The sequence below is a fragment of the Musa acuminata genome, chromosome BXJ3-3 (genome assembly GCF_036884655.1).
Source record: "Musa acuminata AAA Group cultivar baxijiao chromosome BXJ3-3, Cavendish_Baxijiao_AAA, whole genome shotgun sequence".
NCBI classification, from domain to species: domain Eukaryota; kingdom Viridiplantae; phylum Streptophyta; class Magnoliopsida; order Zingiberales; family Musaceae; genus Musa; species Musa acuminata.
The window spans coordinates 28,592,501-28,617,421 of record NC_088351.1 but is presented as its reverse complement, the minus strand read 5'-3'; the positions used below and the strand labels follow the sequence as shown (position 1 = coordinate 28,617,421).

General features: G+C 39.5%; 2 protein-coding genes across 6 annotated transcripts in view; both read right to left on the bottom strand.

The window, feature by feature from the left end:
• Positions 1–11,781, bottom strand: part of LOC103978507 (eIF-2-alpha kinase GCN2) — a 49,618-nt gene extending 37,837 nt beyond the window's left edge. For 2 of the 5 annotated variants that reach the window (XM_065142386.1, XM_065142385.1), the window contains exons 1-6: positions 11,665–11,781; positions 11,438–11,559; positions 9,059–9,130; positions 8,905–8,964; positions 8,701–8,806; positions 1,034–1,138 (exon numbers count right to left, since the gene is read on the bottom strand). In XM_065142386.1, coding sequence (XP_064998458.1) covers positions 1,034–1,138; positions 8,701–8,806; positions 8,905–8,964; positions 9,059–9,130; positions 11,438–11,559; positions 11,665–11,715 — 516 coding nt within the window. In that variant the 5' untranslated portion in view covers positions 11,716–11,781. Of the gene's footprint in view, positions 1–1,033; positions 1,139–8,700; positions 8,807–8,904; positions 8,965–9,058; positions 9,131–10,019; positions 10,499–11,437; positions 11,560–11,664 lie in introns of those variants that run through there. The other 3 variants (XM_018823643.2, XM_065142387.1, XM_018823644.2) reach the window with 3 other exon arrangements.
• The window catches only part of LOC135633197 (probable E3 ubiquitin-protein ligase ARI8), a 19,417-nt gene continuing 6,105 nt past the window's right edge, over positions 11,610–24,921 (bottom strand). The window contains exons 5-15 of the mRNA XM_065142388.1: positions 24,692–24,864; positions 22,980–23,084; positions 22,819–22,907; positions 21,356–21,463; positions 21,181–21,271; positions 20,992–21,081; positions 15,840–15,887; positions 15,502–15,573; positions 15,291–15,390; positions 15,085–15,211; positions 11,610–12,244 (exon numbers count right to left, since the gene is read on the bottom strand). Of these exons, the coding sequence (XP_064998460.1) occupies positions 11,965–12,244; positions 15,085–15,211; positions 15,291–15,390; positions 15,502–15,573; positions 15,840–15,887; positions 20,992–21,081; positions 21,181–21,271; positions 21,356–21,463; positions 22,819–22,907; positions 22,980–23,084; positions 24,692–24,864 (1,283 nt within the window). The 3' untranslated portion in view covers positions 11,610–11,964. The remainder of the gene's footprint in view (positions 12,245–15,084; positions 15,212–15,290; positions 15,391–15,501; positions 15,574–15,839; positions 15,888–20,991; positions 21,082–21,180; positions 21,272–21,355; positions 21,464–22,818; positions 22,908–22,979; positions 23,085–24,691; positions 24,865–24,921) is intronic.

Sequence of the window (24,921 nt, the reverse complement as noted above, 5' to 3'; positions counted from 1 at the left end):
AAAGCTAAATAATGGTATTTTAAGTACATTTACACACTGCATGTGAATAGCAATAAATGTGGGTGATCACAAAGAACTTAGTTGTGAGTTTCTTATCATTATAACCTTTGACCCAATAAAAATCCATGATTGTTTTGTCAACATATTAAATTTATAGGCACGGCATTCAATTTACTAAAAAAGTAAAAAAAAATCAATTGTATAAGCTACAAACTATATAGTAGAAATCAAGCAATGTTATTTGATTACTGTTACACATTACTCATAGCAAGGTTTAACTTCTCCTGCCAACTGACCATGCCGACCGACAGTATGGCATGTACCGCTCTATACCAGCATATCAACCAAGGCATGCTAACGATCAAATTGACCATTGGAATCTGGTTAATCAGGGTCGTCCATCAAAATCAATTGAAATATGAATGTTACCGATCGATACAAATCAGCAATAGTCTAGTTTCAGACATACCATTAGGTACGAAGGGGTGTATCGCCCGATATAGCCCCCCAATAGAAACGGCTTAGTACCGGGTGATCCGTATCCCGATCACTCGTCGGACCGATACGTATTGCCCATACCATACTAACTCAAGTGGTACAACAACCCATAGAAAGCAATACATTGTTGGGGATCACATAGCAACTTAGTTGTGAGTTTCTAGTCGTTATAACCTTTGACCCAATATAGATCCCTGGTTATTTTGTCCATATATTAGATTTATAGGCAATGCATTCAATTTTTTGAACTTACAGTCACTAGAACAGCAAATGAAACTTCTCGATATCTACATGCAAAGGTATAAAAGTACAAATACTATGAACTAATTTGTTAAGCATTATGCTTTCAACTTGACGGCAGTTATAATTCAAAGAGCGATGTAAAAGAACTCAACCACCACAAGAACAGATGTCTCTATGGAAACTAAATGTCCGATCAAGTCTCCACCAGTAGACACCCATGCAAATTGTGTATATAGAGAAGGGACAATTTTTCTGAGATTAAGACAACATTTTGTCATTGAAACTAACTTACAGATTCATGTGATTCATTGAATGAGGCAATTTCAGATAAAAACTCTTGAGCTGTCTCCACCAAATTGAAAATCATTACACGTCCTTCCCGACCATTAACCTTTGCCTGACAAATAGTTGTTAAGAATAAAATTTCATATTAATTTGGAAGTAATAGAAAAATTGAGAACATAATGCAGGTTCAACACTGATTTTCTATAAGCCACTAAATTCATAGTTACCATTAGTTGTCTAATTTAATAAATTATTTAAAGATATAAAAAACTCTTGTGCAGATGTAAAGTAGAGACCTGATAAAAACAATTCTGTAGTCGATCAGTAGAGAACTAATATTTTGAATATTTACTTCACAATCTTATGACAGCACAAAAGTTAAAATGCAGCTTAGACTGTTAGCATTGCCAATAGCAAGAACAATCAAGTCTTAACCCAACTAGTTAAAAATCCATAAATCCATGCCCATCAAATTACATATTAGTATTACTTTCAATGCCATTGAAAAGTTCATAATTTTTCATAATTTTTCCAAGCTAAATTTGCTTCATAAGAACCAGTTTTCACAAATTGTTTTATTAATGATATGTCCCAAAATTTCATACAATATTCGGTTTCACAAGTATCTTATCCTAGTTTGACTATTTACTTATTCCACACATCAGCAATTTAATAGCACTCATCTATTGTTCGTAGACTCATAGAATTCATTACACCCAGTTCAGTTCATACCAGCCAGTATTTACCTCTCCAAGCATAACCCAAGATGTGGCTGCCCAATTTCAGGCAATTCAATCTAGTTTTCTCTCTTTTTTAAAGATGTTAGGTCTGGATTTTTTTCTTTTAAAATGATCAGGACCGAACCCTTCTTATTTTTTTTAATGGACCCGAATCAGCCTCTTTCGATCGCAAAATCCTAGCAAGCCCGTTCTTTTCTCAATGTTGTCATGCGACAATACAGTGGCGGTCGCATGACAGCTGTCGTGCAGTCACGCACTTAGCTGGTTTTGCCTAAGTCGTGCGGTACCCTTACGTGTCCATCCACAACGGTCAGCCTCCCCGAAACCTCCTATGGTCCCTTAGGACTTACAAAAGAGAAAACGGATTAAAGAAAATGTTTCACTCGGGATCTACAAGCAATCATTTCAGTAAACACTTCATAGCCAATGCAAATTACAAACAAACTTTACAAGCTCTGAACGATCGCACAACAAAGGGTCCAAAATGCTCCACTATAGATCGAAATCCCTACAAGTGCCCACATGACACAACCTTTGTTTGCAAGCCTAGGATGGCCACCAAAACCAAAGAAAATGGGGCTGCTAAGCCTACTGTCAGCCCTTTATAAGCTGTGAAAAGCATAAACAAAACCGAAAGGCATGGACATACATATGCATTATATCGAACACCTCGTTTACAATTTTGTCCGTGACATTCTCCCCCATTTATTCCTTCGACGTTCTCATCGAAGTCCTTGTTGACACTGCAACTCCTAGCCTTTGTTGAGTCTTTAATCTTTTGCTCCAGTTGTAATGCGTTTGTTGGCTCCCAGCTACTCTCCGCTATTGTTGTTGAGTAGTTAAACTTTTAATCTGCTATGCTGCTTCAACTCGCCAATGACTCTGACTTTAGTGTGGGGTTGGCTAAGTTGTGTTGATCACTGTTGGTTCCTACGGATCCTTCAAATGAAGGAAAAGACCATCCTCAGTACGCGCTAGTCTCTCAAATGCCTCATGCCACTTGAATTGGGTGGATACTTGTTGGAGCTTTAACGAGTATCGCCTCGCAAACTTTTGAAGTTTTTGGGTCCTTCCACCACAAAATTTGTCCATCGACTCTTCTTTCATTTAGTTGTCACTTCCAAGTAAATTCGTATCACTTCTGCTTTCGATTAGCATTCTGTTGGGAAATGAAGCGGATAATCTACTCTCAGTAGCACCGATCACCATTGGTGAGGATTTGACAACTATTGTCTTTCATTTGGTTTCTTCGAAGGGTTTTTGAACGTGTGTAGAGCTCCTCTGCTATATATATAAGAGAATTGAGGTACTTAGTTTCGCTTATTCTCTTAAGAGTTAAGAAGGAAAAGGTTATTTGACTTCGCTCGCCTCCTCGAGGGTTGTACTCCATACATTGAGCTGGTTACTGGCCTTCGCTTGCTCTTTGCTCACACTTCTGAAGCACTCGAAATGTTTGTACTTCTTGCGTTGAGTTAGCTACTATAATTCACCATTTCAATACCATCGAACTTCTGGAATGCAAGAAGTTTTCACCCCAACTTGGAGTAAGTCTTTAATATAATAGCTTTGGTCGCCTCTGGGATTGTACTATCTTCTCCATCATCTCTGTCACCTACTCCACTGAGTAGCAAAGGTATAGCACCGCGTACTGCCTGCTTCGTTCCTTAGTCGTGCACTTTTGCAACAACCCAAAGTCCTTAGCTTTTGGCTATCTTGATAAGAAGCTCGTTGACACCGGTCTTACGAAGTTCCCTAGCCTCTACCCTTTGGCCTTGTTTCGGTACTTAAAGTTTGCCTCTGCATTCTCCACATCCTCGGCCCCTTTTACGACCAAGCGCTCTCCCTCCATAAGAGCAAGGGATCGATGACTTCATGGAAGTCTCACCTCTGCGGTACCATGGCACTACCATGCCCATTGCCCTACTATCCGTCGCCTCGCATTTGCATCCTTTTCTTCACGATCAGTAGATTTGCCTCTATGGCACTGTGGCACTCCTCCGAGTCCACCTCCATTCTAACCGATGCTTGGTTTTGGGTAGCTAAGTCCTTCTAAACTCGCCATCACTTCCTTGCTCCTTTCGTCCCCCTGCTTCAACACCTCTGTGTTTTCCAAGTAGTTTCCCTTGGTCAATGGAAAGACAGACTACAACTCTCATGCATGGCCTCTAGCATCATGTTGTAGGGTTTGCACCGATTTTATTCTCCTTAGCTTCCTTGGTAGCAACGTTCGCTTTCTCGGTCTTGTCCTCTGACTTGTCGGGCTTCCTTAAGCGAATATAAGCTCTGGAGCAGTCCAACTCTCCAGCCGCTTTGATCATACTTCTACATGATCAAGTCCCTCCCATGGGACTCACTGGTACTTGCAGTCGGTATACTCCTTCGGTGGTACACAGCCCCCATATGCTGATGACTAAGGCTTTTATCCAATGCAAAATTCGATGCACGCACAAAAGACCCGCCTCTACGATACCAGAGCATTCACTCCTTAAATCCATAGTCTTTCTTGTCGTTGTGTTGTTCACCGAAGTGGAGCTCCCAGTAGCTCCCGATCATACATCTGTATGATCTAGTCCCTCACGGGACTAGATTCGTGTGTATCGCATTGCCACGAACTGTTCCACCACGATCCACTACACCATGTCGCCTTTTGATGACATCTCTATTGCATTCTGATCCTTGTATGATGAACATGGATTGTGATCCCTCCATGTGTGGCCTTTGCCAACGCATCGCAATGCCTCTTCCACTTTCGATTGTGTTCGCTCATTTAGCAATTGACCTTCGTCCACCCGCTCTCGGGTCACACCTAGACGAAGCACTGCTCTAGGACAATTTATTGACTAGTAGCCCCCGAAGTCCACCGACTTCACTGAAATTAGTGCACCATTGTTTGGATCCTGAGCCTCTGCCCCTACCAGCACAATCTCCGCTGCACACTGCTTCCTTCATGACAACTTGAATGCCAGCACTATGGCATATTCTTTAAGAGTACCCGCCTCTACATCCTCTTGCCCCGTGTCAAAGCCTTCTGAACTCAACTTCACCTCCGCAAGTTGAGTCGCCCTAGTTCTTTCGTCAAATGCTTCTCCGAGATAAAGTGCATGTGCCTCGAAACTCCCTTCGTCTTTGGCATGATGCAGGATGAGTCCACTCCATCAAAACAAGGGACCCATAGAACGACATGATCTCGCTCTTGCCTCTATAAGAGTTCATGTCTTAGACCTCTGTCCAAGGAAAGCTTCGTGCCTCCGCTCCATGTTCTATCTTCTATGCTAACTTCCTTCATGCGACTTGGGTCCTTCACCAAGTTACACCCAAGTTGCTCCGCTCCTTAATTTGCATTAAGTTGATGGTGACCCTTACGCCCACCATTCCACGGGTCAGCCCCTTATTGAATATGATCTCTATTTCGGCTCCAAGTGTGCCTTCATTTGTGTTGTCTTAGGTCACTCCCCCACTTGATCTCGCAATGCATCCCCCAATGCATTATCTCATATGAGATCATGTGACGACTCCTCGCCACTCGCTCGATCCGTTAAGCTTTGTGGGGTTGTTATCTTGAGGTACTCCTCAACATGTGCGGTCCGTTGCACATGATTATTCCTCTGGAGAACCGTGACTTATCCCTCCAAGGTATCTGTCCCATTAGAGCAACTTCTCTCTTTGCATCCTTCCCTCTGAAAGTTTCGGAAACCACCATCCCCTTGGACTACTTCGCCAGTCCGCCGTGCTAAACAAACTGTGCATTGTTCTACCCCCCGTAAATGCACTTGCTAGATTGGGACTCCTCACCAATACAGTCCCTGTTGCACCCCTCAAGTCCTAGCAACATACTAAACTCGCTACACACTTCAACCTCCTACAGACGTACCCTTCTCATACTGAAGAGAAAGTTTCAATGCTCCATGGAGCCAAGTTTCGGTCGCCTTGGGATGGCCTCGAACATTACATCGTTCGCATACAAGCCCTTGCATAAGTACCAAATTCTTCGAGTTAACAATTCCCCTCACCACTATAAGCTTTGCACAACTCTTTCGATCGTTGAGCAACCCATTCCACCTTGCATGGTCTCATCCTTTACCAATCACCTCGCTTGCCTAGGCGCTCGGGCGAGGCGAGGCCCGAGTGCCTCGCTTCACTTCCAGGCGGCGCGCTTCAAAGAGGCGCCGCTTGGGCGCTTGCTCGAGCCCAGACGCTAGGCGCTTCGGGCGAGCGCCTGGGTTAAACTAGGCGACCGAACCAGCATTTTAGGTCTGGTTCGGTCTCCGGTGCTTTAGTTGGTTCAATCGAACCAACTAAAGCACCGATATCAGCTGTCGTTGCCCAACCCTAACCCTGCTCGTCGTTCACGCTACCACTGTCGCTGCTCACTGCCGCTGTCGCCGCTCCCGTTCCTGCTGCCACTGTCGCCGCTTGCCGCTCCCACTACCGCTGTCGTCGTTGCCACTACCGCTGTCATTGCCATTGTCGCCGCTCTAGCTGCCGCTGCTCACTTTTACCACTATTGCTGCACCCACAGTCATCCCTTACACTCCTCTTCCTTCTCTTTCGAAAGTATACTATTAACAGTATACTAGTAACAGTAATGTATTTGTATTTATTAGATTAATAATATATTATTTTGATTTTAATACTGTTAAATAATTATATTTATTAATTATATTATATAGTTTAATATTTTAATGCCTCGTTTCGCTCGGGCGAGCGCCTAGCGCCTCGGGCGTTTTTAGACCTTGGCACCTTTTGGCACCTAGCACTTTTTAAATCACTGTCATCTACTATGGTTGCCAACGTCGAGCCATAACTCAAACTCAACTATCTCAACCTTTGTGCACTACACATTCTTCCCAGCTTGTTTGTCCTCGTAGTACCTCTTGCACAAAGGGTTGGCCATTCCTCTGAATGTCAATCTCAAATGCCCGCTCCTCCGAGCGACTCCTTTTTCCTACATCTCCATACCTATTTTCCCCAAAATGGTCGCACGTGCTGGCTGCCCTCAACGCAGCCCCACTAGGTCCCTCATGTTTGCATGTCAAGTGTTTCTACGAGTGCTTGTCCCGCTCTGATACCATATGTCACGCACTTAGCTGGTTTTGCCTAAGTCATGCGGCACCCTTGCGTGTCCGTCCGCAACGGTCAACCTCCCCGAAACCTCCTATGGTCCCTTAGGACCAACAAAAGAGAAAACAGGTTAAAGAAAGCGTCTCACTCGGAATCCACAAGTAATCATTTCAGTAAACACTTCATAGCCAATGCAAATTATAAACAGAATTTACAAGCTCTGAATGATTGTATAACAAAAGGTCCAAAATTATCCACTACAGATCGAAATCCTCACAAATGCCCACATGACACAACCTTTGTTTGCAAACCTAGGATGGCCACCAAAACAAAAGAAAATGGGGCTGCTAAGCCTACTGTAAGCCCCTTATATGCTGTGCAATGTATAAACAAAACCGAAAGACACAGACAAACATAAGCATTATATCGAACACCACGTTTACAATTTTGTCTGTGATAGTACGTACACTCTCTCTGCTTTGTTGCACCTTCCTACTACCTTCTTTCTCCCTTCTTCCTCCACCCCTTCCCCAGCAGAAAGGTACCACAAAACAGTACCACAGTATATACTAATATATCTCATGCCGATACATCAACATGGACTGAACCCAAAGCAATCCGATCATTGGTCAATATGGCTGCAGTACCCAAAATTTCATTCCTTGGTTCAATCTATTCAGTACCCATTAATTTCAACTCTTGTGTCGTTGATGTAAGAAATTTCATAATCCTTTTTCTTTTTATCTTTATATTGGAAACTATGGTGGCTATAAAAAGAGAAGGTTAAAAGCTCAATCATTGACAAACAAAGTGAATGTCTATTTTATTGCATATAAGCAAATTGCGCCCATGTTTTGTCTCCCAGAATGTGTTTAGGGTACATTCTGGTCCGACAATATACCGGTACACAGATCGCCCGCTACCGGGCGGAACGCTCAGTAGCACCTCATATCGGACGATACAGGAGTAGATCGGACAGTAACAGGCCCGGCATAGCTCAGTAACGATCGAAATTTCGACCGTTACCGCCTAGCACAGCTCGGTAACGGTCAATTTCGACCGTTACCGCTCGACACAACTCGATAACGATCAATTTCGACCGTTACCGCTCGACACATCTTGGTAACGGTTGAAATTGACCGTTACTGATATATAACATTGCTCCAACAGTCAAAATGACCATTGAAGCCCTTTCTCATGGGTTTCTAAACTCATCTTCTCCTCTATTTCACTTCATTTCACTCTCACACTCTTTTAAACTACCTCAAACTCAATTTTTCTCACATTTACACTCTCTTAAACTATGCAAAGAAACAATTTGTGAATTGACAATTCAAATGATTTTTCTATAGATATTTCAATATTTACAAAAGAACAATCCGTAACGAACCGAAATACGAACCTTGCACAAGGCTATTCCTCAAAGCCCGAAAAAGATATATGATACTATTCTTACCTAATTTAGGTTGGTTTTACTAAACTTATACTATTACTATATTTATTTCTAACTTAAAAACCCTAATACTAACTTTTTTTTATTTTCAAGTATTTTCAAAGGATTTTGCGCCTAAATTAGGTGTACCGCTCGGTACGCTCTGGCATACCGCTCAGTACATACCGTACCATACCGAGCGAAGTTCAAAACTTCAGTACGGTACGAAATTTCAATCATTGGTTAAAATGATATTTCTTTATGGTAGTTGATCCATCTCTAACAACTGAAAAACTATTCCTAAGACCCCAGGACATCTTAACACCTTTATTAAAAGCATTATTAATTCCCAAAACTAGTAGGCAAAAAAATCCATGTCGTGCCACCTTCTATCAAGGATAAACAAAAACCATTAAGGTAGTAATGGTGACATCTTCTGACCTGATCAAGAAGCAACAGCAGAAGCTTATCGGCATCTTCTTTTGACAGGCCTTTCTCTGGTACTATCCGCAACTTTGGGCACTTGTGAGGATACCCAAGTAAGCATCTATTACAAGAAACATTAGAACATAAATTCAAGAAAGATGCAGAAGTGGTTGGCAGATGCTGCGGAAGGAACATTAGAATATAAATAATAATACTAACCTTACCAAAAGAAGAGCAGAAACATGGAGATCTTCACAGCCCATATCATTTGAGTAAGGCCTATATCACATGTTCATTAATTGGATTAGAGACATTAAACTATCAGTTCATAATTTGCACATCAGGTTAAAAATGCCCATTGAATGTTAACTACCTTAGTTTTATAGAAAAATAAGTATGAGGAGCGTTAGAGATAATGTTGAAATCTTCCTGAAATATTGAGGCCCTGAAATAGGAAGCAAACAATGTATCAGAACAATCACCAACTAAGAAGTGACCCATGCCGCATAGGTGGTGGTCCTGTGCATTGGGCCGCACTTTTTAACCAACTAAGAAAGAATTGATAATAACATTAAAAGACATATTAAAAGAATCATTGCATTTTTAGGTTATTTCCAAATATTTTAATCTCAAGATCAATATCTTGTTGAACAAAATCAGGGGATTCAGGAGTTATCAGATAGACATACAGGTAAATGCTCTGGAGACATACATACAGATGCAGGCAGGGAAATAGTTCTAACGATGTGCATAGGTAAGTGTATATTATGGGCCTTATTAAATTATTCCAACCAAAAGGCCCTGGACGTCTTGACCACTACATGCTCTCAGGAGAGCCTGCTGGCCGCATGCACTATAGGATAACAGAACCACATGAAATCCTTTCTTATACATAAACTGTGTTGTTTACTCATACTCTCTCACCATTCGTTTCAATTCAGAACAGCAGCTCTAAGACAAGATTTGAGTAAAAACCCCATCGGTTGACTATTGTTTGACTATTAAAACAAACAATTGAAACTATAATGACATTAGTATCATTTAATTGCTATGATGATAAGAATATTAAAAATATTTCGTATGCGGTCAATAAGGATTTCATGCTTATTTTCGTGATCGCATAAGCAACAGGTATACATGTTTAGGTATCTTTCTTCAGCAGTTGGTTCAAATTCAAGCACGCGAAGGATCATTTTTCACTAAAAGGAAAAGAACAGAGATCGAGGATTATAGATTAGATGACGTTCATAAGTTTGTGAATCGTCTCCTATAGCATTAATACCCCAGCAGCTTCGAATCGAAACAAAGTCACGGAGAGAAAGAAAGAAACCTACAGTGCCGTCAACTCATCAGCCAGAAGATCCTGATCGCCCTCGGCACCAGCCGAGCGATCGTTCAAAGGGGCCCGGCCCCTGGTCCGGCCACCCCCGTTCCGTTTCTTCTTCTTCGAGCTATGTCCCATCCCTCGCAGTTCCACCTCCCACTCCGAGGCTCATGCTAGCTCAACAACTTGAGATCCTTCCTCCGCAGCCTACTCTCTTCCACCCAAAACCCCGCAAACCCTAACAGGAGGGTTTCAGGGGGCGATCGAGAGCCGTGTGTGGGCAGGCAACACGAGAGATCCGAAGATGGATCGATGCTCTGCCAAGGGATCGACGGGATCCGATCGGAGCCACCGACTAGCGGGAAGGAGGGATGTGGCTTCGGAAGGAGGTCGCTATCGATGATCGTTTCCGCGTAGGAGATATCGTCGTGCGGTCTTCCTTATATAACGGGATCATCGAATTCAACAACCGTCCGTGTTTCAATGATACCGGGCACGCTACGAGTACAATGCCCGGTTGATGACGGCAATGGTAATATTGAATGAGTCAATATGTTGTCCCCACGACACTATTGGGTTAGCATATCTCTTATCAAAACCTTGATCTTATCTCGCTAATTATAACTCGGTAAAAATCCATTTCTCTTCATTATATTATAAAGAGAATTAAAATCAAGGTTTTCTAACATACATTTTGAATACTTGATAAAAACAGTAGATATCGATCATTACGTACTGATCCAATCAATGCACAAGAAAACTCAGCTTGAGAAGCAGAGGTTGACGTCTTACATGTGGAGTTGGAAGTCGGGGATGGTGTCATTACTTCCCTATGCTATGAGCTTATAATAATATAAAACGATATCGGTTAGCTGCAAGATTTCTCGGAAGCCCAGTCTCCCTTGTAATCCTTTCTCATTCAACGATAGTCTCTAAGCAATCATAACAGCACCGAAAAGGCAGATGAGTCCTGAGGCTATATTACCGAATTAACGAAAACAAACACCTACTGTTTAAGAGGCAGTAACAGTCGGATTATAACACGTTCAAACATGTTCGTCCGAAAATTGCAAAGAAAAATCGATCACCATGAATGGACAGCCAAACACAAAGAAAAAACAAAAAAGAAATGGTGAAAAGACACCGATGGTTTCGATGTTCAAAAGGGAGCTCAGGCAATTACACCTACTGGAAGATCTACGAGCACATTAGATGCATTCTCAATCTATATCCATATGAGAGGAGAAAAAATCAACATCTATAAAATGTCTGACGAATAACCTCTAGAAGTCGGCTCAAGAATTTGAGAAAATATATACGGAACAAATTAGAGGCGAGGCCTCCAATCTCGAAATCACCAGAAGAACACTCACTTTTAACCAATGTAAACTTGAAGAGGAAAATACCAGAGACTTCCAAGAGCCTTACCTGAGGATATACCCATGCCACAGAGATGCCAGAAAAGGTTCAGGCCGTCTAGGATGGTATTTAGACGTACCTCCAAAGCCCTCTTCATTGTTTGACTGGCCAAATGAGGAAGAATCTGCCCACTGATGGAAGAATCACTTGCAACAGAATGAGACAGAACCCACAACAACTATGAACATAAATTAAAATTTCTATATAGCTTAATTGTTCTTGACAACGTTTATTACCTGCATGAAGACCATGATATTGTCCAAGAGCAATAAATTGCTAGCACACATTGGCAAGCTTGAAGAGCAATAGATTTCTACATGAACAGGCAGAAATCATGCATCTCTTTTCTTCCCATTCCTATGCTCTAGGCCTACTTTCCTGCCTGTTATTTCCCTTCTTGTATGCCAGGTTATAAACTAGAGTGATATGTACATTGCATCATGGAGATGTTTTCTATTTTCACAGGCCAAGCAAATTCAAGAGCAAACTACAGAAAAATGCTGTCCATATTGCAGGAGGATCCAAACTGGACTGGATTACCTGCGATGCTCACACATATGGCACGTGTTAGTAGACCTAGGGTTTGCATAGGTGCAGTGGTCACACGACCAGAAATTGATGTTGTCCAAGTTATGGATTGGAGCACCAGATCCAGAGCTGGTCCCGGCTGTTTTGATCTTTCCGCCCTTACTTTTGTTGCCCAAGATCTTGGAGCTTAAACCCTGGGTGCATGTGGTCTGGCTGTTGGAAGAGCCGACATCCTTCAACCCAGTCTCCAGGGCTCGAACAAGATTCTCAAAGTAGTTCCTAGTTACACTGGGGTAGAACAAACACCAATATGAATAAAAATTGTCATAATCATTATAATTAGATGTTTTTTTAGGATTCAATTAACAAAACCATGCTACAATAAGGGCATATACAGAAACTACAGGCACAATAGAATAACACAAAATGAGATGCTTAAGGGATGAACTGGAAAAAGTTTTCTGGTCACTTGACAAAGTAATTCCCGAATTGGATAGGTGCAACTTCTAGTATGACAATATACACCTTGATTTTGAAGGCATAAGAGATCAAATACTACATAGCTGAATGACAATGTATACTAAATGCCCAACAGGTGATCTGGATTCTGAATACTGAACAAAAATGGAAATATTCCTTGGCAAATTCAGGAACTTTGTTTTGTCAGTTTTTTGCTAGTTGACAAACCTAATGGTGTCAGTTATTGCTCACACATCCCTAGAAATCTTAATTTTTTGGCCCACAAACTTGCTAATCTAGTAAAGACTAGTAGGTTACTAGGTTGTCTCAAAATTGGGGGGCTAATCCCAATTTTGTAATTTCATCCCATGGTTAATATATTTTTCCTTCTGAAGAAAAAAATAATTGAAAATTCGTTTCAGATAAACCATCCCCATCTTAAATAATAACAAATGTCAATAACTCATCAAATGTTCATGCTACAACATCCAGATCTCACTATATCATAGAGTTGATCAAATATAATAACTATAAAATTTAATACAAAAAAGCTGTGTTATATGTTTCAGTCTCTGCAGCATAAGCAATATATTGCAAATGAGCAACAAGTGTAGCAAATAAAGAAGTAAAAGCATTCACCAGCTGCTGTGAGAAAATGACAACAATACAACCTAAAACTGTACCAACAAAATTCTCATATTTCAGGCTTCCAAATTGATCCAGCACTTAAAACAACTAATCTCATTAGGAATTCTATAAAAATTTATAATAACGAAATAAGAGCAAACCAGGGTTTGTATTGATGTGTACCGCCCGATATTGGCAGTAAATACTATCCAATAGGATACCAGTACGCAGACCGCCCTCTACTGCACGATACCGATCACTTGACCTCGCATCGGGCGATACGAGGTCTGTACCAGACGGTAATGATCGAAATCCGATAGTTATCAACTTGTACTGATTGGTAACAATCGGATTTCAATCTTACAAATCAAGGGCTGATATTGCCTTATTTTAAATGGTTAATTTGACTGTTTAAGGCTTAGAAAAAGGTTTTGAAACCCTTTCCTCTCCTCTCTTTCAACTTATTTATCTCTCTCAATCTCTTAAGCTCTCTCAAACTTTTTTTCACTCACATCTCTCACTTATTCTCACATTTTCATTCTCCTAAACTCAACAAAACTATGATTTGTGAATTAGATCAAATTTAGGAGCCTAATTTGAGAGGATTAAGAGGAAGAACACTCTTATCAAGAGGTATATGTTCTCTTTCTAGATTTTTATTGATTTATGAGTTGATTAAGCCTATTCTATGTGATGTATGACTTGATATTTAATATGTTGTTTGATATGTTTTTTATAGTAGACTAGTGTTAATTAGGGAGTAATGAAGGTCTTTAATGTTATGATTAGTTGATTTAATATTATTTTTTTCAACATTAGATATAATAGGTTTAATTAGATTTTAATTATATTTTTTTAATGCTATGATTAGTGATTTTAATGATGATTTAATTAAAAATTAATCGATATTGGGTCAATTTACCTTATTTTGCTAAAATTATACTGATTTTATATTTATTTCTAACTTAACTATTTTTCAGATTTTTTTAGGCTTTTTTTATGATTTTGGACATACTGTCGATATGCTCTGACGTACCGTCAATACACGTTGATATGTTCCATACCGAGTAGGGCTCGGTAAACCGATATGAACCGAAATTACAATCCTTGGAACAAACACTTGCTGCATGTAAACAGAACTAGTTTAATTCATGCTGTGAATAATTTATACTATCAAAATTCAAAAGTGAACCTACCAAGTTTTGTGCCTAAATTGGGAAAATAACTATCTATATGATATCAACTGAAATTTTACTTGTACCATTTAGTATTGAGGTGATGCTGAACAGAAAAGAGCCAATTGCACTATAGTTACAGAATCATGCTGCATCTCTGCAGTCAAGGGTTATTGCAAAATTCGCAAGTCATCTATTCTTATAATCTCAAATATCAAAAATAATGCCAGAGAAGGCATGCAGTTTCACCAGTGAAAAAGAAACATAACCCAGAAAGCAAAAAAAGCAAGTCTTAATTGAAGATTGGTCTCATCGCCAAACTAGTTGCCAACTATAGATTTTTCCAGCAACACATAATACTCTAAGTAATTTACTTTTTGTATCTTCTTAAGTAATTTATTTTTTCTTTCCTAGATCTTCCCTGGTTAATCCTATGGAGCCCATACTAAGTAAGCTATACCAATGGCACCACTGTAGATTGATATTTCGTGGGTCATACACCTGAGAATGGCCTTTATCAACGTAGACACACAAATAATGGCTTGCTAGTTTGTCAGCCAAAAATCAATTTTCTACTTGATACCCAACACAATGCTGATCTGATTGAATTTCAATTTCATTGACTCTATTTTCATCTATAAACAATAAAAGTTAATTGCCTCAGTGCCAACTAATCCACGAGCCTAATCAGCTTTTATTTACCAATACAAAGATGCCAACACAACCAACTAAAAGAATCAGTGGGAGACAGAGAAATCCTTTTTCTCCTAACATTGTTTGCCACAATGTAAAAGTGGCCTACCTGGATGGTGAACATAAACCCTAAAGTACATGCTTCTTATCAAGCAAATTATTAGATAAACCTACCTGGTCAGTCCAGCTAGTTTAGTACGGAACTCATTAAAGTTGTCCACGGGAGATTCCGCATCAAGGTAGACTTGGAGCTCCTTCTCCACACATTGATGAAGTCGCTCTAACCCAGACTCAGCCTCACCTGAAAAGTAGAGTAAGATAACTATTTCTAATAAAAGCATATGATCCAAAGCTACATCAAGATAGAAACAAGAATGAACCTTGCAGATATTCAAAGAACCGTCTCTTGGCATGTTCGTGCTCTGGAAGGTAATAACCATAGGCATATGTCCACTTCAATACTCGCCTACATTCCACTATCTGCATATTGAAATTCTAAAATATCTCAGGCAAAAGATGAACAACACGGCAGAACTTTAAAAAGCATTCTGTCAATCAAAATTAAGTTAGTTTTTCTAGCATAAAGCTAACCTGTAACCAGGCTTCTATTATGAACTTGAGCTGGGATTCAGGTTGGCTTTGCCCATCGCTTAGCTTCTCAAGCTGTACAATTGAAAGAAGCAATTACCAGGTGCCCTTAGTAACACAACCAACTTTGCTATATCCAATAAGGGGCATCATCATGCCAGTGGCTTTAATATCTTTGAAAGATCTCTTTTAAAAATATAATAAAAGAATAAAGATAATCCATGAGGTTACCTTTGTGCATGCCAGATCATTTTTGGACAATAACTTTATAAAATTGACAAGTCTATCGATGTTGAGAATTCGACATAGTACAAAAATAAAAATCATGGCTGGCTATGTACCTTTTCAGTTTGCATAGTGTGAAGATCTGCAAGTGCCTTCTGCCTTGACTGTGAAACATCAAGTTCTGGATAATTGTAATTTTCTCAATACAGATCAAATATGCATGTATTTGACTATGTTCCAAGAACAGGTATTATGTCCATTAGATAATAATTGTATTTAATCAATAATGAAAAATTTTAATGTAACTGGAAGTTAAAGGCAGAAAAATAACAAAAATGAGAACATGTAACAAATTTCAAAAGATGAGAACTTGTGGAAAATTGCAACCATATGAAAAATCCAAACAAAATATAAAAAAGGAGGCTAATTCATTCTCTGTTCTTAAACGGAAGCATCATGTCCCACATAATCTGGAGTTATAAATTACTTGCAGAGTCCAAACAGGCCAGCAATACAACTCCTAGCTGTTGCATGAAAGGCCTCTTTAATCGCTTACAGCAAGCCTTGCATGATTTGGCTTACACCACTAAACCAAAGCAAACTGTTTTTGACATGTCAGCTTAGCATAAATAGTCTAAAGTTCAGTTCAATTTATAATGTAGCAAATATTGTTTGGCTTCACTTTCTATGACAACAAATTGTAGTTTAAGACAAAGGTATTATATAATTTAACTTGATGTGTGCCCAAGACTTCTAACTAATAGTTACCGATCAAATCTTTGTAAGAATATGTACTATCAATGTAAAACTTGATACTTGTAATCTTTTTTCAACAAAAAAGGGATACTCCATGTACTTGATGGTTAACTAATTAGATATTTGAGAAAATACAATATGACTGTTGTCTTTCAATTATATTTCAGGAATTAGTGTTGTAAATTATTTTGTTTGTTAAATGTTATAGGTGAATATACCAAGGTTCGCAATTTCGTACCGTACCAGAGTATCGAGCTGTATACGGTATGGTACGATACGAGTATACCGAGCGGTACGCTTTGGCATATCGTTCTGTCACGGACTTAGCTAGTTTTGCCTAAGTCGTGCGGCACCCTTGCGTGTCCGTCCGTAAAGGTCAGCCTCCCTGAAACCTCCCATGGTCCCTTAGGACCTAAAAAAGAGAAAACGAATTAGAGAACGCGCCTCACTCGGGATCCATAAGCAAACATTTCAGTAAACATTTCAGAAAATACTTCATAGCCAATGCAAATTACAAACAAACTTTAGAAGCTTTGAACGGTTGCACAACAAAGCATTACATGGAACATTCTGTTTAGAATTTTGTCTGTGACATTCTCTCCCACTTATTCCTTCGACGTCCTCGTCGAAGCCTTTGCCGACACTACAACTCCTCGCCTTTACTGAGTCTTCAATCTTCTGCTCCAGCTGCAATACGTCTCTTGGCTCCCAACTGCTCTCTGCTGCTATTGTTGAGTAGTTAAACTTTTGATCCGCCATGCTGCTTCAACTCACCAATGACTCTAACTCTAGTGTCGGGCTGGCTGAGTTATGTTGATCCCTGTTGGTTCCTGCGGATCCTTCAGATGAAGGAAAAGATCATCCTTACTATGTGCTAGTCTCTCAAATGCCTCATGCTGCTTGAACTGGATGGATGCTTGTTAGAGATTGAATGAGTATCACCTCACAAACTTTTGAAGTTTTTAGATCCTTCCTTCACAAAATTTGCCCATCGACTCTTCTTTCACTTAGTTGTCAATTCCAAATAGGTTTGCATCACTTCCGCTTTCGATTGGCATTCTCTTGGGAAATGAAGCAAATAATCTACTCTCAGTAGTACTGATCACCATTAGTGAGGATTTGACAACTATTATCTTCCATTTTGTTTCTTCGAAGGGTCTTTGAACATGTGCAGAGCTCCTCTGCTGGATAGCAAAGAGAATTGGGGTACTCAGTTTCGCCCATTCTCTTAAGAGTTGAGAAGGCAAAGGTTACTTGACTTCGCCCGCCTCCTCGAGGATTGTACTTCATGCATCGAGCTGGTTACTGACATTCGCCTACTCTTTGCTCACACTTCTGAAGCACTTGAAGTGTTTGCACTCCTTGCGTTGAGTTGGTTACTGTGATTCACCTTCTCAATGCCATCGAACTTCTGGAATGCAGGAAGTTTTCACCCCAACTTGGAGTAAGTCTTTAATAGTTTTGGTCTCCTCTGGGATTGTATCGTCTTCTCCATCAACCGTCGCCTACTCCACTGAGTAGCAAAGGTACAGCACCGTATTGTCACGGACTTAGCTGGTTTTGCCTAAGTCGTGCGGCACCCTTGCGTGTCCGTCCGCAAAGGTCAGCCTCCCCGAAGCCTCCCATGGTCCCTTAGGACCTAGAAAAGAGAAAACGGGCTAGAGAAAATACCTCATTCGGGATCCACAAACAAACATTCCAGGAAACACTTCATAGACAATGCAAATTACAAACAGACTTTACAAGCTCTGAATAGTTACACAACAAATGGTCAAAATGGTCCATTACAGACCGAAAATCTCTCACAAGTGTCCACATGACACAACCTTTATTTACAAGCCTAAAACGACCACCAAACCCAACTAAAATGAGACTATTAAGCTCTTCGACTATCCCTCTACATGTTAGGCAAAGTATGAACATACCAAAAGACACGGACATGCATAAGCATTACATCAAACATCCTGTTTAGAAGTTTGTCTGTGACATTCTCCCCCACTTATTCCTTCGACATCCTCGTCGAAACCTTTGCCGACACTACAACTCCTCGCCTTTGCTAAGTCTTCAATCTTCTGCTCCAGCTGCAATGCGCCTCCTAGCTCTTAGTTGCAGTTTTTGAGTAGTCGAACCTTTGATCCGCCATGCTGCTTCAACTCACCAATGACTCTTGACTCTGGTGTGGGGTTGGCTGAGTTGTGTTGATCCATGTTGATTCCTGCGGATCCTCTAGATGAAGGAAAAGACCATCCTTACTATGCGCCAGTCTCTCAAATGCCTCATACTACTTGAACTAGGTGGATGCTTGTTGGAGCTTTAACGAGCATCGCCTCGTAAACTTTCAAAGTTTTTGGTCCTTCCTCCACAAAATTTGCTCATCAACTCTTCTTTCACTTAGTTGTCACTTCCAAGTAGATTCGCATCACTTCCGCTTTCGATTAGCATTCTGTTAGGAAATGAGACGGATACTCTGCTCTCAGTAGCACTGATCACCAATGGTGAGGATTTGACAACTATTGTCTTTTAATATCTTCGAAGGGTCTTTGAACCTGTGCAGAGCTCCTCTGCTGGATAGATAAGAGAATTAGGTACTCAATTTTGCCCATTCTCTTAAGGGTTGAGAAGACAAAGGTTACTTGACTTCGCCCGCCTCCTCGAGGTTGTACTCCATGCATCGAGCTGGTTACTAGCCTTCGCCTGCTCTTTGCTCACACTTCTGAAACACTTGAAGTGTTTGCACTCCTTGCGTTGAGTTAGTTACTGTGATTCACCTTCTCAATGCCATCGAACTTCTGGAATGCAGGAAGTTTTCACCCCAACTTGGAGTAATTCTCTAATAGATTTGGTCGCCTCTGGGATTGTATCGTCTTCTCCATCAACCCTGCCACCTACGCCACTGAGTAGCAAAGGTACAACACCGCGTACTGCCTGCTTCGTTCCTTGGTCGTGCACTCTTGCATGACCCGAAGTCCTTCACTTTCGGCTATCTTGATGAGAAGCTCGTTGACACCGGTCTTACAAAGTTCCTTGGCCTCTGCCCTTTAGCCTTGTCTCGGTACTTGGAGAGTGGCACCGGATCTCTAAGTTCTCCCTCTTCTTCTCCCTCTTCTTCCTTCTCCCTCGGCTAATACTGCCCCATAACGGGCTGTCACAGCCTTAGCTGGAATTGCCTAAGGCGTGAGGCACCCTTGCGGCCAAGACGCAAACTTAGCTTGCGTTGCCTAAGTCGCGCTTCGACCTTGCGATATTGCTCCGCAAAGATCAGCCCACTTATAACCTCTCGCGGGTCCCGAAGGACTTGTAAAAGAAAAAGTTGATTAGTTCGAAAGAACGAGCGACGGACAAGTCCCGACGCCTCGCGAAAAGAGGGGAAGCTTTACAAGCAATTCAGCGAGCACCTTGCGTGCACAAGAGAAAAGAGGGAGAGGGGGAAAACAAGGGCTTTAGAAGGTTGAACGAATAGCTGCAAGCCCACAAACAGCTGCTCACCGAGTCCCGAGCGCGACAACAAGTTCCCGTCAAGGCAACGTGCGAACTTGCAAATGAGTGTTCAACGCCCGGTACTATACCGAAGCCCCATCCAGCCCTGTGCCACCCGGGGGGTTCCAAGGGGCTGAGATGGCTGACGTTTTGGTGAGCGGAGGCAAATTCCATAAATCAGCCAGCGGCACACGAAAACGGAGTTGTTTTTGGCTGTTTTAGAGCTGTTTTGCTCGGTTCGGTGAGCGATCGCTTTGTAACGCTACAGCTTGTTCGAACTTACATTTTTACAAGCAAAATGACCCAAAACCAAGAGAAAACATGTTGTCAAGCAGTTGTACATGTAGGTTTGAGCGACGAACGGTTTGTTGAACGGAATTGTTGTGAGTGCGCGACGACGGTTGAAATCGACCATCACCGACTGATTTCGCGTGGTAATGGGGCGGAAACAGCCCCAATCGATGGTACCGTCCAGTACGGGCAGTATCATTCAAAATTTAAAACCTTGAAATATATTTTAATTTTTTTAATTATTTTATAGTAATAGTTAGAATATTTAAACTATGATCAAGTTTATTAGAAACTAGAACCTAAACTGATTGTAATACTTAGATTCGTATGGTTTATAACTTTCTATTACTATTAATGAAACAGTTATGTTTTGTTTGAGAATTTCTCAAACCACAAGTTACCATTTGGTGTGTTCTCATCCACATATTAGAACATTTGAGAGATAGGTTTGATCAGTCTCTATTAAAAAAAAAAATCATAGTAAGGAGGATCAGATTTTTTTCTTAAGCCATGTTAACTTTTCAAGTGTTTGAGATATTAATCAATAAATTAATTTTGCACACCATAGATCATGGTTTTGGAAATCGGTCAGACTGGTCCATACTGATTTACCAATCCGACCAAATATCATTCAATCAAACTGCACTGAACACCCAGCTTTAATGAATAATCCATCACCCAGTAACAAAAACAAATCTAAATCTACATCATGATGAAGAAGATGAAAGAGTTGAATCTACATACTGACTGATTGGTAGCCCAACGTTCATAATAATGTGTATATCTCTCAAGAGAATTTTTAGCCATTTCTTTCCTCCTCTCGGATTCATCATACTGCAAAAATTTATATATATCGACAAAAAGGATGCTTATGAGCACTATAATTAACTAATTTTAAGCACTCTATATCATCAAAAAATTCATCAATCATACCACTCCTTCCTGTTTTGCTGCTTCATAGCGATTACAAGCATAAAAACCGCCAGTCCTCTCACCATGTTCTGACCATGATCCAAGACATAACCTGCAAGAAAAATTGAGGCACACAAAAGTTGCAAATTGAAAAGATAAGCCGTTAAAGAATATTAATTAAATGGAAATTTATTACCAGCAAAACTCAAATTTGCAAGGAGGTGTACACGTTATATGCATGCATCCTTGGTTTTTCTCAATTGGCCGTTTGCACTTCGGACAAGGCTTTGAGTTTGCTAGTATCCTGGACATCAAGTCATACAAATAAAATTAGCATGTGATATGGTTATGCTCATCAGAAACTTCACCACATTTATATAATTGAATTACAATGGCCTCAGAATAATGAGAACTAAGTGAAAATCTAAAACTGTAGGCAAAATGGGATTTTTTGATAGGTTCGACAACAAAAGTATTGCTTTCAAATTCAGCAAAAATTTGATAAAAATTAAAACTTAAACTAAAATTATATTATTCATTAGTCATCATCTCTCATTAAATCACCAACACCATGTAGCATCACCTCAAATAACATTTTGTTGATATCAGTCTACATAACAGTTAGCTGATCAGTAAAAACAGATTACCACAAAAATGAAATGGTAGTATCAAAAGCATAAGAAATTTGAGGACAAAATATATCAGAAAAACTAACCATTCTCACACAATATATTCTGCAAAGCCAGGGAAAAAGGGAAAGAAAAAAAATAGATTTTTGAGAAAAAAAAAAGAGAGAAAAGAAAACACCAATAGAACCATTTGCAAATATGCAATCTATTACAAGATAACAAAATAAGACTTATGACCTTCAAATAGTTGGAAGTTCGCAAAACATCACAACAATGACTACTTTTGGAACTAAAACTTAGATTAGTAGAAGTAAAACCGACTCAAAAGGTATAAGACACAGTGCAAGCAACAGCATTAAGAATGAACTTGCATCATTACTCTGAAGCTCCATAGTTGCATTATAGCTACTGAAAAAGCAACAAAGGAAACCAAATAGCGGTTGTTTTTCCTCATTAAAAAACTTCTGCTATTAAGTATAAGATTCACAAGTCTTCATTAAATAAATTTGTATAGAAACAAAGCCTTTCAATTTTGTAACATACCCAACTTCATGTTACAAGATATGTGTGATGAAACCTACGAAACTATATATTGCACATCTATCATGCCACTGGAGTGTCAAGCCACTTGACCGAAGACAGCATAGTCGCAAATATCACTTGCCGAGTATATCAAGAACACATAGGAGGATCAAGCTTCTATTTAAGGTTTTCATTGACAAAATTGTCCTCTGTTCTCTCTAAAGGTTATGCCAGACTCTGAGAGATTTCAATATGGTTTCTACTTTTCATTGACAATATGGTTTCTACAATACGAAGAACATATATAGACAGGCATATCTAACTACATAAATTAAAACATAATGGTTGTAATTGGAATCATATATCATAATACATTCTCAAATTAAATCGAATCTAAATTTCGATTTATAAAGTACCACAAAATCCATGAATGGAAGTACACAAGTTTCACAGTTGATATTGTAACTGTCAAAACTAAAGATGAAAATTAACAATTATCAAAGTATACCAATTCATATTTTCAGATTCAGCACTGTTCTTCAAGATCCACTTTGCTACTGTATCACAATCAACTGGTCGGTGAGCTTCTTCAGTACACTGCATATTTCTATTTATGTCTCAGAACAACTTTTATAAAGAATCAAAACTTATACTTCAAGGAATACTCACATTCCAACAAAAGCTATATGAACAGAAGCAGCAAATATCATAGCTTCCACTGCCCATAACAAACTTTACAGCGAACTCACAACCAGGAGCAGGACACCACTTTATCTGCAGAATAAAATAAAAAAACAATATAGAAATTGTGGAGAAAAGTGAGAGAGCATATTCTGCTTCATGAAAACCTCATGTCACAAACTTCTAGCAAAGACCAAAATTATTTGAGACAATGTATCTAGGACAATTATATAGAACTTTCCCAAGACTTCAGCAGGAGACATTAAAATAAAATTTCAACATTAAAAAATGTTAATGAAACAGAACAAAAATAGAGTAAGTTACATCTCACAATCAGTTAAAGGCACAAGTTACCACAATAATCAATGGTTTGATTCTAAAAACTTAATATTTTAATGTAACACTCCCCCCTCCTCCTCCTCCTCCTCCTCATCTATTGTTTATATTTCCTTTGAGAGAAAAACACAATGATGGAATGGTAAAAAAATTGCTAATATTAGTATCTCAGAGAGATTATGGAAGAGAGATGGCATATTGGTGAAATGAAGTCCAAGGTGATCAGATGTTCAGGATTGTAGATTGGTGCAGGAATGAAGATTATCAGTTTCCTATACATTGATGGTAGCCCATATATGTAGCACAATAAAGTAAGATATTTAAGGATCCATAGTGATATCACCTTATACATAAATCATTTGATGTGTTCTTAGAGAGAACGGAAATAATTAATCTTGCTGAAAAATCAAATTGTCATACTAGTCTTATTCTAGTAGGCCAATTCAATTCTTTAGTAATTAATAGCCCAATATGTCGGCTTCCAAGTACATGAAACTGTGAGTTTGAATTCTTACTTATAATAAGCAAGCATTTTGCACCCATTGGTTCCCAACAAAACATGTATATTGCCTAATACAGAAAACTGCCAAAATCTAAGTGACTTTAATTATCTTTTTTGATGTACACTCTTGCATCCACCCCGAAAAATCTTGATGCATATCTTCATATTCAACAACATAAAACTCTCATTTTATATTTCAAGTATGGGCATACAAGTGGTCCTTCCTATTTTTGAATTCTTATAGACTTACAATAGCATTTCACATTCCCACAACTTTAAATCATCAGTTCCATGAAATTATTAAAATAAGACTTTTTCACAATTCCCCATTTATCCCTTTTATCTCCTTACTGAATCAACACATTTCCCCGTATAAGTATCAAATAATTTCTTCCCTACTAATAAAGTTATCTTACAGATGACCTTATGCACATAACAGATAACAAAAATTAAATGTAGAAAGTTACTGAAAGGTTCTCAAAACCAAACAGCAAAGGAGTAGAACCATTAGGATCCTGGACACTCTATTTGTGAAAATTAAAATGTTTACTGATCTAGGGAATTAGAGCTGACAAATGTTTCTATGATATGTCCTCTCTGATAACATCTTCAGAGTCAAAAAGGATAAAACATCAAACAAACATATAGCAACTTTAACACCTAAAGTTACACCATGCTGTTGTTATCACAAATTCTGTTAATTCAGGTAGACTCAGCAACAATTAGGGCAGACTGGGCAGTCATATATGCCATCATTCAGTTTTCCAATTTAGTTACAGACATGAACATAATACAAGCAAAAAGCAGGAACAAACATGATCTCGTACATCCTCAAATACCAAACCACAGGCGCTGCATGTACCTTTCTATTGTCTTCAACATAAGATCTAAGAAGATAGTGTGAGTACTTGTCTTTATCTTCTTCAGGAGCCAATACATCAACCATGTTTTGACCAACAGCAGCACCACATGAAGGATCTGGGCATCGCAACATTAAACACCCAGGACCATCACTTATTGATGTACTAATGTAACCTGCAAGTAGAATATATATATCCATCAAAAAGTTAGAATAAGAAATGCAAATAAAAT